The following is a 15,232-nucleotide window of genomic DNA, read 5'->3' as shown; positions in this document are numbered from 1 at the left end:
GTGGCTTATGTGATTTTGACTGAGTGAGGCCGAGGGCCTGTATTGTGAGGATACTTTTGGATCGGGCTGCGCGCCGCAGCAGTGTTATACTGATACTGATATGAGGCCGAGGGCCTAGACTTGATGCCACGAGATGGCTTGAAATTGCGCTTGGGCCGTAGGGGCCCCTCCCGGAGCCTGCACACCCCAGTGAGCACCGTCGACGATAAATGGATCGGGCTGCACGCCGCAGCGGTATGTGGAGCGGGCTGCACGCCGCAGCGGTACTAGTACTGATCTGTGTGTTTACTTTATTTCATTTGTCTGCCACTACATGTTGTTTGTGCTACTTAACCGGATTTCCTGACATTATCTGTTAATTGAGTGTGATGCCCGAGGGGCGGACTTCTGTGCTTATCTGCACTACTTGTTTTGCATTCATTTGCATAACAGTTGAAAAAGACATTTTCTAAAGAGGTTTTAAACTGAGCTAAGATATTTCTAAAGATTTAACAGCTTCACTGCTTTTTCTCAGAGGGTTTACACTGCTCCTATATAGCATGATGGTTTGTTTTACGTGATTTCTTACTGCTCAGTTGTTATTTACCCTTATTACTCACTGAGTTGGAGTACTCACTTTACTCCCTGCACCTCGTATGCAGATGCAGGTATTTATCTACCCGTTAGCGTATTTGGCGGAATAGAGGCAGAGTTATAGAAGTCAACGAGGTGACTGCCAGCGTTTGCAGCACCGCTTTTCACTCTTTGGTCACTATTCCGGCTTTGTATATTTTAGGCCTTGTAGTGGTGTTCATATTTTAATAATTGCTCGTGACTTGTGACACCCCAGTTTGGGCTGTGTCGGGAGGGTTTTCCCTTATTATATTCGATATTTCTGCGCTGTATGGTTATTAAATCATGTTTTAGAACTGTTTATGTTAAGTAACTGCTTAAAAAAAAGGGGGGAGTTTTGCGATGGTTTGGCTGGCCTTGTCTTCACGAGAGGCGCCATCAAGACCAGGTTTGGGAATTGGGTCGTGACAAGTTGGTATCAGAGCCTAGGTTACTAGGTCTCACGAGTTATGAGCAGGTTTAGTAGAGTCTCGCGGATCGGTACGGAGACGTCTGTATTTATCCTCGAGAGGCTGCAGAACCTTTAGGAAGACTTCACATTCTTGAACTCTTATCGTGCGTCCTTGATTCAGCTTGAAAAGAAACTCTTGAAATTCCTTCCACGCATTCGTATGCGCGCATGAGCGCTCAGTATCCGATGTGCCTTGATGGCTTGTGATTCCTCGATCGAGGGGCGAGATGTAATCTTTGTGAGTTTATGTTGGGCCAGTCTGGAGGACTTAGGGCCGGATGTTTGTCTATGGCTTGAGCACCGAGGTGCTGATTGTGTGAACAAGTGAATTTGAACTTATACGTTCGGTAGTGTCCCTATTAGTGGAAGTGACGGTTGGATAGCCACGTGATGAGTATGTTAGTACTGCGAGATGTATTTATGTGACTTGGAAGTGACGAGGGAGGTCTGCTGGATGATAGACGAACTAATAAGTGCTTGATTTCCATTGTGACTGGATGTGTAGCCCCGAGTTATGGGCGCGTGAAGAATCTTTTCATGTCTCGTAGTTGGGAGTGAAGTAAATTTCATGTTGCGATATGAGTTCAGACTCAGGAAGACTAAGTAACTGTGTAATGTGTATGACGGTGGGAGGTATACAGAAATGTTATATTGAGGCGAAGCAAGTGGGTTATCTCCTGCGGAGTGTTCTAAGTGGTGTGATCCTTATGTGTATGTTAGGAGATCTCATGTGTGAGTGAAAAGTATGTGTTGAAATTTGAAATTTCGAGTCGCTTATGAGAGTGGGTTTAACTGTTGCAGGGATGAATGTGAGATTTGCAGAAGATTTACAGTACTAGATGATTTGTGTTTTCACAAGTTTACAAAGGATTTGAGTTTAATCTCACTATGGTATTGTGGCATCAATAGAGCAAAAGTGTTATGAGTTATTGAGTGTATCTTGGTCTATGGCTTCGAGCCAAGTGGGGGAGTCTGCTGTGAGCAGTTGATTGCACGGTTAGGTGCTATGTTGGTTCCAGTTTGAGGCGTGCGAGTGAATTAGCTATGACTCGAGTAAAGGAAAATTTTGGCAAAAGTGATATTATGCTTTATAGGGTATGAAAATCACGGAATGTCTAGAGTTGTTGTTGGTAAAGAATGCTCGGTGCATAGAGCAGGAAGTTGCTTGGTTGTATTGGGATGAGGATTTCAATCTGCAGTATCGGAGTGCCAATGAGGCACGGGCGGTTCTGTTCGTTGGGTCAGGAAAATGGCAGCTTGAATAAGAGGGAATGACTTGCGAGAATAGTTCTAATGTGTTCAAGAGTCTATATACATCAATTGAGTGCTCTCGAGTTGCATGTGTGGTTAGAAACTGTGTTTTCATTGGAAGAGGTTCAGACTTGTGGTATTTCTATATTAATTATGGGGTTCGATGTATCAGTATCAGGAAAGTAAAGGTAACGGATTCGGGTTCGCAGGGAGTTCTTCAGATTGAAGTATTCGGGAGCGTGATGTTTCTGGTAATATTTGAGAGAGTAATCAGCGGCTTATGGGTCCTAGACAGTGTGGCCTTGTGCTTGGGTCTCGTGCAGTGAGCCTGGGATTGAGAGATTGTGGTCCAACAGCAAAAGGGAGCATCAAGTTGAAAATGAATCAGAAGGAAATTCAGATAGATGGAATGGTCTGATAGTAGACCGAATCGGTATGGTAAGGATATGATCAACTCTTTGTATGTGTTCGAGGTAATGGGTTCTTACAGGTATTTTGTAGCAATGCTCATGGGCTTTGATGGCTTTCTTAGCTTGGTCTAGTTAGAAAGATTCAGTCCTGGCAGTTTAATTTGTGCAAACGGAATCGGGAGAGTTCTTGTTGATTTCTACTGTGGCTGGAGAGGTGCATTTTCTACGAATATGAGAGGTATGGGATATGTAATGATTTTTCTTCTAGATGGGATCAATGGAAGTTCTTAACTAGTTGAGTGCGTAGATGTCTGTGGCTCGGAAGGGAGATAAAAGTTTTCCTGTCATCCTTGGATGGTGTGGTATATGCGGTATGTTGTGGAGGATTGAGATTTGCGTGTATGAGGTTTCAGTTCAGTTCTGAAAGGAAGTTCATAACACTCTTAGGCAGCGGGTAACCTCATATGATTAAGGAAATGGTGTTGTTATTTGGAAGTGATTTGACGAGAGTATAGGTTTCAGGAAAAGGGCAACGTGATTAAGTTGATGGCACTTCAGTAGTATTGGAACACTTTCGGGCTGGATCGACTGCTGATATTCGAGTTTGCTTGATGGCACATAGGAATTTTAGCATATCTTTCATGGAATGATTGGGTACTTGAGGTGTGATATGCATTCGGACGGCGGAATTTAGGATCAGGTATGGTGATTTGTGTGCTACAGGGAGTTGGAGACCGAAGGTTCTCGTATTCAGGATATGATGTGGCTGTAGATCGTGTGTATCGGCACTGTTTAGCAACTATCGGGATTTGGAGGCCCGAGTGGACCTTTCTTTGCTTGGTATGTTAGATTTTCGATATGATATTGGGGTGTCGACTGGTTGTCTCAGTGTTGGGTTATTCTATACTATTGCGCTATGGGCTATGCCGGAAAACGCCACGGGTTGAGTGGCGAGGTGGGTCAGATTATGTTCTAGCAGAGTGGATTATATTTCAAGACCAGCGGATGGTTGGGGAGGATTGCATTTCTTAATTGGGCCTTCGTGATGGATGTCAGTGCAGGGGTTTCTGCCATTGATTCAGTTCCGGTGTTGAGGGACTTTTTGGATGCATTTCTTGTGGTCGGGCATGTTGCCGGGCGAGGTTGTGGATTTCGGTATCGATGTGGTGCCGGGCACCGTATCGTATGGCTCCGACAGGAGTTGTAGTAGTGAAAGGAGCAGCTTCAGGCATCCCTGATGATGAGTTCGTTGGCAGGCCAATGTGGGTGTGTGATCTAACTTGAGTCGGCTTGATTGGCCCCGAATTTGTATTGTTGAGGGATAGGTTGATTCGATCGTTATTGAGCTTGTTAGTGACCTGGGGAGATCTATGAGTTGCTTTTTGTGTTGCGAGACGTTATGATTTGTTGGTTATGGGCACATATGGTGCGGTTTCATTGGGGTTTCATAGTGGAAGTCGAGCCGGAAGAGTAATTGGGAGTTGCTCGGTGAATGACGTACCGGTTATGTTCTATCGGGTTTGCATGGTGTATGTTATTTGTTTCACCGTGGGTTTGGTTCCAGACATCGAATGGTGCGTGGCTGTCGATTTTGAGCATAGTGACTTGAGGTGTTCCATGTGTAGCAGTGTTTGGCTAGGATCGCGCATTGTAGCGATGCTACGTGGAGATATGACCTTTCGGGGTAGATTCATGTGTTCTATTTCTGCGATGTAAGACGGGGTCTCAGCTTTGTGTTGTGATGATACTGATGAGCTTGAGGTACAGCTCTTTCGTTTGGGGTCATTTTCATGATTTGAGTATATTCAGACTGTTTCTTATTGGTGCGCGTATTATGCAAGTTGTGGCTTAGGCCTGTATTGATGTGTCATATCACCAGGGAGGTGTGATGGATTCGAGGTGATCGTGGGGTAATTAAGGAATACGATCGGATTTGATTTCAGCTTGTGGGAAGGATAATATCGAGGTTCGATTCAAAAATTGCTATGGTAATTGCCAGAGGAGAAATGGCCTCATGAATGGTTGATCCGAGAAATGGTTATGGTTTATTGCGTGTTTCATTTATCGTTGGCAGTATATGAAAGTGTTGGAATGAGACTTTAGCTAATAAGAGGTTTTCTATCGGTATTTGGTTGTTGTGGGCAGCTGCTGTGAATGGAAGTTATCGCGGCATGTGTTTGAGTTATGTGGTATATCATACAATTGCACCTGAGGTTGCAGGCATGGGCTATTACAGCTGGTTCGGGACTATTCAGAGTGTAGGTGTGAGGTTTTGATCGTAGTGATGGTTTCAGAAGTGAAAGTGTGGTTCTATGGCTTATGGGCTAGGATGGATTGTGAAATTTCAGCTATATTGTGTTATCGGACCTATGTGAGATAGTGTGACGTGGGATCACCCCCGGGTATATGCATGGTAAGGTTATTCAGCGTTTGGTTGGCTTTTAGAACAACTCTGGGTACATTCGAGGACGAACGTGTGTTTAAGTGGGGGAGGATGTAACGACCCGACCGGTCGTTTGAGTTTTTGCACTTTGATCGCCAGTTCTCGGGCATGACTTGCCCCGTGTAATGTATTATGACTGATGTAGACCGTTGGTTTTGGTTTTTCAGGAAAATCGGAAAGAATTTGAAAGAACAGCCTCAGTTAAAAGCTTTGAATTTGAAAGGTTTGACCAAGAGTTGACTTATTTGTATATGAGCTCGGATCGGAGTTTTTATGATTTGGTTAGCTTCGTTAGGTGATTTGTGACTTAGGAGCGTGATCGGAAGTGATTTTGGAGGTCCGGTGTAGAATTAGGCTTGAATTGGCGAAGTTAGTATTTTGGCGAATTCCGGTTGATAGGTGAGATTTTGATCCGAGGGTCGGAATGGAATTCCGAGAGTTGCTGTAGCTTCGTTATGTGATTTGGGATGTGTGCGCAAAATTTCAGATCATTCGAAGGTGTTTTGGTTGGATTTTTGATCAAATGCGTGTTTCGGATGTTTTAGAAGAACTTAAGCTTGAATCCGATGTAATTTGATGGTTTTGGTGTTGTTTGAGGTGTTTTGATGATTGGAGCAAGTTTGAATGATGTTTTAGGATGCGTTGATGCTTTTGGTTGAGGTCCTGAGGGCCTCGGGGTGGTTTCGGATGGTCAATCGGACCATTTTTGGAGTTTGGAAGTTGCAGAAATTGAAGGTTCAGTGTTGCAGAGATTTATCTCTTCGCGTTCGCGAGAGGAGAGGAGCGTTCGCGTAGAAGAAATTTGGAAGGCAGGAATTTAAGCCTTCGCGTTCGCGCTTGAGGGCTCGCGTTCGCGAAAGGCTGGGAGCTGATGCTTCGCGTTCGCAGGAGGTTGTTCGTGTTCGCGTATAAGGATTTAAGTCCAGGAGCAGTTGTTCTTCGCGTTCGCGTATGGGGGACCGCATTCGCGTAGGTATATAAGGCTAGTGCATCGCGTTCGCGAGTGTTCATACGCGTTCGCATAAGAGGAATTTTGGTCAATGGAATTTTTGTGCTTCGCGAACGCGAGGCTTTGACTGTGTTCGCGAAGAAGGATTTTTAAGTGCTGGGCAGAATCTTTTATAAAGGCTATTCCGCAATTTTTGAGGTTAAGAATCTCCATTGTTGAGCGATGTTGGAGCTTGGGAGAGCAAATTGAAGAGGGATTCAAGGGGAATCACCTGGAGGTAATATTTTTGAACTCAATACTCGTTTTTATTGCGAAATCCACCTTGAAATTCATGGAAACTTAGCAAAAAAGGGGAAGAACTAGGGCTTGGATTTTTTTAAATTTTAATTTGGGTTTTGATGGGTCATTTGAGCTCGGATTTGGGGGTTCTTGATATGTATAGACTCGTGGCGAGATAAGGAACCCATTGATGTAAAAATTTCTGAGTTTCAAGAAGTGGGCCTGGGGCTCGGGTTTTGGTAATTTCGGGATTTGTGCCCGTTATTGATTGTTTTCGATTGGGTTATGTTCCCTTAGCCTATTGTGACGTATTCGTTGTGGTTTTGGTCAGATTCGACGCGCGAGGAGGCCGATTTGCAAGGCAAGGGCATAGCGAGCTAGAGATTTTTGCCGGTTCGAGGTGAGTAATGATTGTAAATGATATTTTGAGGGTTTGAAACCTCGTAATTGCACATCGTAGAGCTATATTGAGGTGACTTGCACGCCGGATAGCGAGCGTGGGGTAGAGCACCATTGGGGATTGTGACTTAGTCCGTCCCGATTGATGAATTTACTGCGTATTTGACTGAAACCTATTTGATATTATCATAATTTGGGCTGATTGCCATATTTGGGCTTCGTGCCAGCTATTTGAACTCCTTCGGGGATTGTTGTTGATAATTCCTCACTGTTTTAATTATATACTCGAACTCAGTCACGTATTTCCCACTGTTTTAAGACTCAGCCAAGTTTATTTTACTTTAACACTTGGAATGATATTTCTAACAATTTTTGGGCTGAGCATCATGTTTTACTGTTGCCCTAGTGGCTTATGTGATTTTGACTGAGTGAGGCCGAGGGCCTGTATTGTGAGGATACTTTTGGATCGGGCTGCGCGCCGCAGCAGTGTTATACTGATACTGATATGAGGCCGAGGGCCTAGACTTGATGCCACGAGATAGCTTGATATTGCGCTTGGGCCGTAAGGGGCCCCTCCCGGAGTCTGCACACCCCCCAGTGAGCGCCGTCGACGATAAACGGATCGGGCTGCACGCCGCAGCGGTATGTGGAGCGGGCTACACGTCGCAGCGGTACTAGTACTGATTTGTGTGTTTACTTTATTTCATTTGTCTGCCACTACCTGTTGTTTGTGCTACTTCATGTGATATCTACCGGATTGCCTGACATTATCTGTTAATTGAGTGTGATGCCCGAGGGGCGGACTTCTGTGCTTATCTGCACTACTTGTTTTGCATTCATTTGCATAACAGTTGAAAAAGACATTTTCTAAAGAGGTTTTAAACTGAGCTAAGATATTTCTAAAGATTTAACAGCTTCACTGCTTTTTCTCAGAGGGTTTACACTGCTCCTATATAGCATGATGGTTTGTTTTACGTGATTTCTTACTGCTCAGTTGTTATTTACCCTTATTACTCACTGAGTTGGAGTACTCACTTTACTCCCTGCACCTCGTGTGCAGATGCAGGTATTTATCTACCCGTTAGCAGGTTTGCCTGAACAGAGGCAGAGTTATAGGAGTCAGCGAGGTGACTGCCAGCGTTCGCAACACCGTTTTTCACTCTTTGTTCATTATTCCGGCTTTGTATATTCTAGGCCTTGTAGTGGTGTTCATATTTTAATAGTTGCTCGTGACTTGTGACACCCCGGTTTGGGCTGTGTCAGGAGGGTTTTCCCTTATTATATTCGCTATTTCCGCACTTTATGGTTATTAAATCATGTTTTAGAACTGTTTATGTTAAGTAACTGCTTAACAAAAAAGGGGGAGTTTTGCGATGGTTTGGCTGGCCTTGTCTTCACGAAAGGCGCCATCACGACCGGGTTTGGGAATTGGGTCGTGACATAAAATAACTTACCTGGCTGTGAACTTGAAACTACATCGGTAACAGGTTCCGTATTATTAGAAACATGAACATGTATTGTCATGATAGGCTGTAATATGTTAAAAAGAATATTATTGGACATTAGTCGAATATAGAAGTAAAGGCAGCAAAATGATAAGGAAAAAATAAAATATGTTCAGAAGTAATGAGAAACAAATAAAGTTACAAAGAAAAAATTACAAAAAATTAAAAAATAAAAGTAGTACAAAGTAGAAATTAACCATTTTGGCACGGTGATGGATAAACATAAGTCATGTGAAAAAGTGATTGAAATAAGCAAAGTAGTTTTGAAGACTAGTTGAAGATCACAACCAATCATCATCCTCGTGTTCATTATATTCTTCTTCGGAAAGATATTCTTCCTCAGAAAAGTATTCTTCATCTGTTGCGGAATTATTAAAGTCATCCCCATTTTCATGATCAGATTCTTCCCCAACTTCTAAATCTACTTCTTCTTCATTATTAATAGAAGGTGCTTCAACACTCACTCCATCAATATCTTCTCTTTGTATTACTATGACATCATTGTTTGATTTTGCTTGAAGGCTTGCTTGTTCCCTTTCAACCAAGTCAATTAATTGATATGGCTCCGCTTCATCTTCTTGTTCGGGAATATCATACAAATTTCGTGGTCTTACCCTTACCACAGCATGCCATTTCTCACTTTGACCATGTTTAACATAATACACAGCTTGAGCCTGTGAGCCTATAATGTGTGGATCATTTGTGTAACGGAGTCGTGTCACATCTACACGTATGAATCCATATTCATCCCTTTCGTAACCTCTACTTTGACTTCGACCTTGGGGAGGAACTTCAAACCAGTCACACTTGAATAATATGACTGAATAACCCATATATTGGATCTCTAAAATCTCTCTTATCTTTCCATAATAATCAACATTTTCTGTATGCTCATCACTCTTTACAACTACACCACTATTTTGGGTTTTCAAATAAAATTCAGATTCCATTGTTCGAAACCTAAATCCATTTAAGATATATCCTTTATGGCAATAAACACGATTATCTTGAAGTCTTGCCAAAGCTAACAATTCATCTGTAACTCGACCATCGTCATTCTCTCTTAACTGGACCACCTATAATATTTTGTGTGCAAAGTCAAAAACTTTAATACTCCTTATGAAAGTAAAATTAAAAAATAATCATTAGTAAAGATAAACTAGCCTCAAATGATATAGTTTACCTTTTCTTCAAACCACAAAGGAAATTCTTCTTTGTGTCTCTTGGCTACATTTCTATTATTTTCCTTTGCCAATATTTCTAAATGTTCTCTATGGATGGGAAGATTTAGAAAAAAAATAAAGAATATTACATCATATTCGTTAAAGTATTCATAAAAAGAAAAGGATGTAACTAAATGAAAAGTTATCTTACTCAATCCAAGGTCTGACCTCCTCACAATTTTGGAGGATATAAAAATGAGCTTGGTTGATTACAAGATTACTCAAGCTTTTCCAATCACCCCCTCTAATGACTTACCATGACAGTTAAATATGGACAAGCCATTTGGATTTATGTTGAAAGAATCAAAATTTCTATCCGGACAATTTTGCTTTGTCCATATCAGTCAAATATTTAGAGCAAAATAACATGCACTCCTCCGCAAGATAGCCCTCAACAATTGATCCTTCAGGGCAAGCTTGGTTGCGTACATAACCTTTTAACGTGCGTAAATATCTATTAAGTAAAGACACATTAGTTTTGTAACAAATTTCTTCTGAAAGAATAATTCAAATAAGTAAAAATCTAATCTTTCAATGTAATACATCCATCGATATTGAACAGGACCACCCACTTTTGCCTCATTTGCCAAATGAATTGCCAAATAAATCATAACATCAAAGAACGTTGGTAGGAACACACGTTCTAATTTACAAATTATCTTCCGTATACTTTTATCTAGTTTCTCTAACCTTTCCACATGCAACTCTTTAGCGTACAAATCACTGAAGAATAATGACAATTCAATTAAGGGATCATATGCATCCTTTGGCAAAATTCCTTTGATGATAAGAGGAACAATACGCTGAAAAAGGACATGGTGGTCATGACTTTTAAGTCCAAATATTCTAGCTTCATTAACATTGACACAACGACCAATGTTAGAAGCATAAGCATCAGGAAACTTGACTTCTTTGACGAGTTGACAAAATTGTATCTTCTCATCTTTAGACATTGTATAGCTTGCTGGAGGTAGTATGTACTTATCCCCACTTTTTATTGGATGAAGGGGCTTTTTGATTTTCATCTCTTGTATGTCCAATCGAGATTTCAATGTGTCCTTTGTTTTCCCTTCAATATCCAACAGAGTTCCTATCACACTTTCACTAATGTTCTTTTCAATATGCATCACATCCAGATTATGTCTCAACAATAAAGTCCTCCAATATGGGAGTTCAAAGAATATATTTTTCTTCTTCCAATTGTCACATCTTTCAACATTTCTTTTTCTTTTTCTTGTGTTGCCACCAACTAATCCTTGTGAAGATGTATTAAGTTGTGCAAGAACATCATCTCCACTCAAAGCTTGTGGTGCAAGTCTTTCTTCCTTTGTATTATCAAAGGAACTTTTATTCCGACGATAAGGATGATTTATCTTCAAGAACCTACGATGACCCATATAGCAATGTTTTCGACCATGTTTCAAGTATAGGGAACAAGTATGTACATGGCAAACTGGACAAGCTAATTTACCTTTGGTGCTCCAACCAGATAACATACCATAAGCTGGAAAGTCATTAATCGTCCACAACAAAGCAGCACGTAAGTGAAAATTTTGTTTCTTAAAAGCATCATAAGTCTCGATTCCACTCTCCCATAAGGTTTTTAAATCATCAATCAAGGGTTGGAGGTATACGTCAATATTCATACCAGGACTTTTTGGTCCAGGAATAAGTAAGGATAACAAAATATTAGATTGTTTCATGCATATCCATGGGGGGAGATTATATGGAATTAAAACTACTGGCCACATGCTATAGGCATTACTCATCGAACCAAAAGGATTAAAACCATCTGAAGCAAGCCCAAATCTTACATTACGTGGATCTGAAGCAAAACTTGAATGTTTTTCATCAAAAGTTTTCCATGCCAATACTTGAATGTTTTTCATCAAAAGTTTTCCATGCCAATGCGTCAGCTGGATGCCTTAATACTCCATCATCAACTCTCTTATTTTTATGCCATGTCATATCTTCCGCGGTTTGTTTTGTCATAAATAATCGTTTTAATCGTGGTATCAAAGGAAAGTATCTAAGAATCTTTCTAGGAATTCTTTTATTTCTCTTATTCAATTTTCTTAAAGCAACTTCATCATCAATATCTTCTCCTTTTCTTACTATCCATCTTTTTTCACTACATCTAGGGCATTGCTCAAGATCAGCATATTCCTTTCTATATAAAATGCAATTATTAACACATGCGTTTATCTTCACATAATCTAGACCCAAATCTTTTATGATCTTTTGAACTTCATAGATAGAATTAGGGAGCACATTTCCTTTGGGAAGAGCGTCACTCAATAATTTTAACAAAGAGTCAAAAGAAGTATTACTCCAGCCATGTAGGCACTTCATCTGAAAAAGACGCATTACAAATGATAGTTTGGAGAACTTTTCACAATCTGGATATAACTTTTGCTCTGCATCCTTTAATAACCTATAAAAACTTTTAGCTTCTGTATTTGGCTCTTCGTACCTAGGCTCAGTGGTCTCATCAAACTCACGACTATTAGAGGGAATACCACGATACATGTCATGCAACATTTCAAAAGTGCGAGCATCATCATTCCCTAAATTTGAATCTGTATTGGAATTTGTTTCATCATTTGAAGATGAATCCGACTCACCATGATAAATCCACCTATCATAGGTCGGATCTATTCCCCACCTAAGTAAGTCTGTCTTAACCTCATCGCGTGATTTTCTAAGCATATTATTACATTTAATGCACGGACATTGGATTCTTACACCAACCTCAGGATTAGAAAATGCAAAGTTCAAAAAATATTCCACACCATTCAAGTATTCTGGTAATGTCCTATTCTTAATAAGTAGCCAATTCTTATCCATCATATACTTACCTACAATAAAATATAAAATAATAACTGTAAAACTATATAATTAAAATTGTAAAATATTATAATTAACTTTTTCTCATAAGTTCACAACTACATAAAGCCGAAAATTCACAGGCTAATGATCGACTTTGGATGCAGTTAAATATTCAATATAACAATATAACTGGAACTTAAAAAGAGTGACGAATTATGTTGATAGACAGATAATACCAAGAATTCCAGTATGTGATATGCAACATATACTTGTCAGTACTAATTAGTTCTAAGGACCAATAAGTAGGTGCATTCTATTAACTCCAGAATCGGGTTTTCCTCCAAGTATCAGATAGTCACACTTTCATCAGCTCTAGTATTACAAGTTTTGACTTAATTATCTAAAATAGAAGTTAGATAAAGTCTCTATATTAGAAAATAGTTAAAATAAAAACATATAATTTGAACTAATAGCCACTGAAGCAAAGGAAGATGAGTAGCATCTTGAAAAGTAACAACAAAAAAGATAGCAAGTGAAAAAAAAGAAAAGAAACTGAAGTTCCAAAAATTAAACAATGCATCTGCTACTACTAAAAGTAACGGAACTGTACATTCGATCTTATGAAACTGAAGTTCCAAAAATTAAACAATACATTCTCTCCGTTTTTGTTTACTTAATTGAACCTTCTGTGGATTCGATCTTATGATGTTTTTCTACCCATTTTGTTTCTTCCCTACATTTCCTTGTGACCTCTATCTCTTGGCCCTGATACTCCTATAATCTGAGATGCAGTTCATATGTCAACTTTAACCTCTTTTACAACTTTGGTGAATCTGGTGCATTATTCCATATCTTGATCTATTTTCTGCACTTAGAGCTCTTATAAATGCTGATGGTCCAGCAATGCATAATGCAGCAGCTGGGAAGGATACTGTTAAGTATGCTGATATGCAACAAATTGAAGGATTTGATACTTTGCACAATGTGACTGGTACAGGTGATAATAAAGAGCTTCATACATCTGCCAAAGTTGAATTAGCTGTACAAGCAGATCGTCTAGATGCTGCTATTGATATTGGATCAGATGTTCCAGGTGTTAGGCAAACTTCTAATGACCAAGCAAAAGCTAAGGATCAACAAGTTACTAAATTATCTTCTAAAGCTACTTATGCTAACAGGGAAGGACAGGAAATTCACAAGGGAGATCTTGTTAAAGGAGATCGGGGATCTACTGTATGTTCAAATTAATGGGCTGCAGTTACATTGAAGATAGATCGAGCTGCTGTAGGGTTGTGAAACCTACTGATGAACATGCTGATTTAATTGAAAATGCATCAATTCCAACAGCAGATCTTCAAATATCGGATCAGTCAAAAATAATAGATTGGGCACTAGTAAATCGTACACAGTCCTCACCTAGCAAGAACAATATTTCAGCTCACAAAACTCAGTCCACTACAGCAAAAAATGTTACTGTTTCTAACTCGTATGAGGCTTTGATGAATGAACAAGTTCTGGAAGATGTTTGGAAGGACGGGCAGCAAGGTCAGCATGAGTCAAATATAAAATCGAGGCACTCTAAAGCCACTAAAAAAGAGCAGCAAACCGTACAACCATCACTGCATGTCATACAATCACCACTGCCACTAGTAGTAGTAACAATTGCAGTAGCCATTGAAACAACAGGGGAATAGGCTAATTCAACCGCAAATCTAGAGGGATCAACAATTGCTAAAGGTGGAACTTGGTAGGATGTCGTAGTCACACTCCCCCCACCCCAACTTGAACTACCCCTACGTACCACAGCCCCCACCACCGCCAGAAGAGCTCCGTTTACGATGATTAAAAAAAGAACAAGAAACTGAACAATAATAAAAGAAAAATTTATGCATAATTGCTTTTTGAAGCATAAGAAATTAGAGAAGAAATAGTTCAAATCCTAATCTAGCATAGAAGAAATTAAGATACTCATACCCAATTAAGTACTTACAACCACAGAAATTGATAATTCAATAATTTAGTGGAGAAGCAATCGGTAAAGAAATTGAAGATGGAGTTCTTACCGGTTCTTCTCCGATCAGCAGCAACAGGACACAACAAGGAGCCAGCAGAAGAATGGCTCTTTCAAGTAGAACTGATAAGAAAAAGCCTAGCAAGAATGGTTATTAGAGATTGGGCTAAAAGTCCGGGAAAATTTATTTTAGGCGAAATATTTTGGCGCTTTTAATTTTGGCGGAACATTGAAAATTTTTCGACCACGACAACCCATGCATCTCATTGGCAATTTCATGACTATTCCCAACAAAACACTTTCTTGTTGCCAATTCTCTTTATACTTTAATTTTATTACGTTAAAAATTCTATTTTTGGTAACAACTAAAATTAGTTGTTTCCATTTATTAAAATTCGGCAACAACCCAATGGTTGTTGCTAGAACATTGTTGCCATCTTTAAAATTTAAAGTTCATTATCTAAATCATAGAATATGGCAACAAAATTAATATGTTTCCCAACAAGATAATTTTGTTGCCCAAAAATCTATGCTATAGCAACAATTTTATTAAGTTGTTGCCATTTATCTATTTTAGCCAACAATATTTCATTTGTTGCAAAAAGGTTGTTGCAAATTTTATACTTTTTTGTAGTGAACACGGGACTGCGGATGCCAAGCAGCTACCTCGTGGACTCCGAAGTCTGGCGGGAGCTCTCACTCGCGCTAGCAGGATCAGCAACGCCTAAATCTGCACACGGGGTGCAGGGAGTAAAATGAGTACTCCAACTCAGTGAGGAATAATCATAAATAAAGACTAAAAGCAAGAAATCACGTAAGGCACATTACATGCTATAGTGACGTAGTACAGATATGTAGAAAATCATTTCA

At 39.9% G+C, this 15,232-nt stretch overlaps 1 protein-coding gene across 1 annotated transcript; it reads right to left on the bottom strand.

Moving 5' to 3' along the window:
- Window positions 1–8,580: 8,580 nt before the first annotated feature.
- LOC109208817 lies at window positions 8,581–12,369 on the bottom strand. Its single transcript, XM_019371970.1, has 4 exons — window positions 11,397–12,369; window positions 10,213–11,347; window positions 9,483–9,570; window positions 8,581–9,375 (listed from the first exon to the last, which is right to left on the bottom strand). Exons 1-4 carry the CDS (start codon window positions 12,367–12,369, stop codon window positions 8,581–8,583), a joined length of 2,991 nt encoding a protein of 996 aa, XP_019227515.1.
- Window positions 12,370–15,232: the final 2,863 nt, after the last annotated feature.

This window comes from Nicotiana attenuata, unplaced genomic scaffold (genome assembly GCF_001879085.1).
Source record: "Nicotiana attenuata strain UT unplaced genomic scaffold, NIATTr2, whole genome shotgun sequence".
NCBI classification, from domain to species: Eukaryota; Viridiplantae; Streptophyta; class Magnoliopsida; order Solanales; family Solanaceae; genus Nicotiana; species Nicotiana attenuata.
The sequence above is the reverse complement of the archived record's forward strand: the minus strand, read 5'-3'. Positions and strand labels throughout refer to the sequence as shown.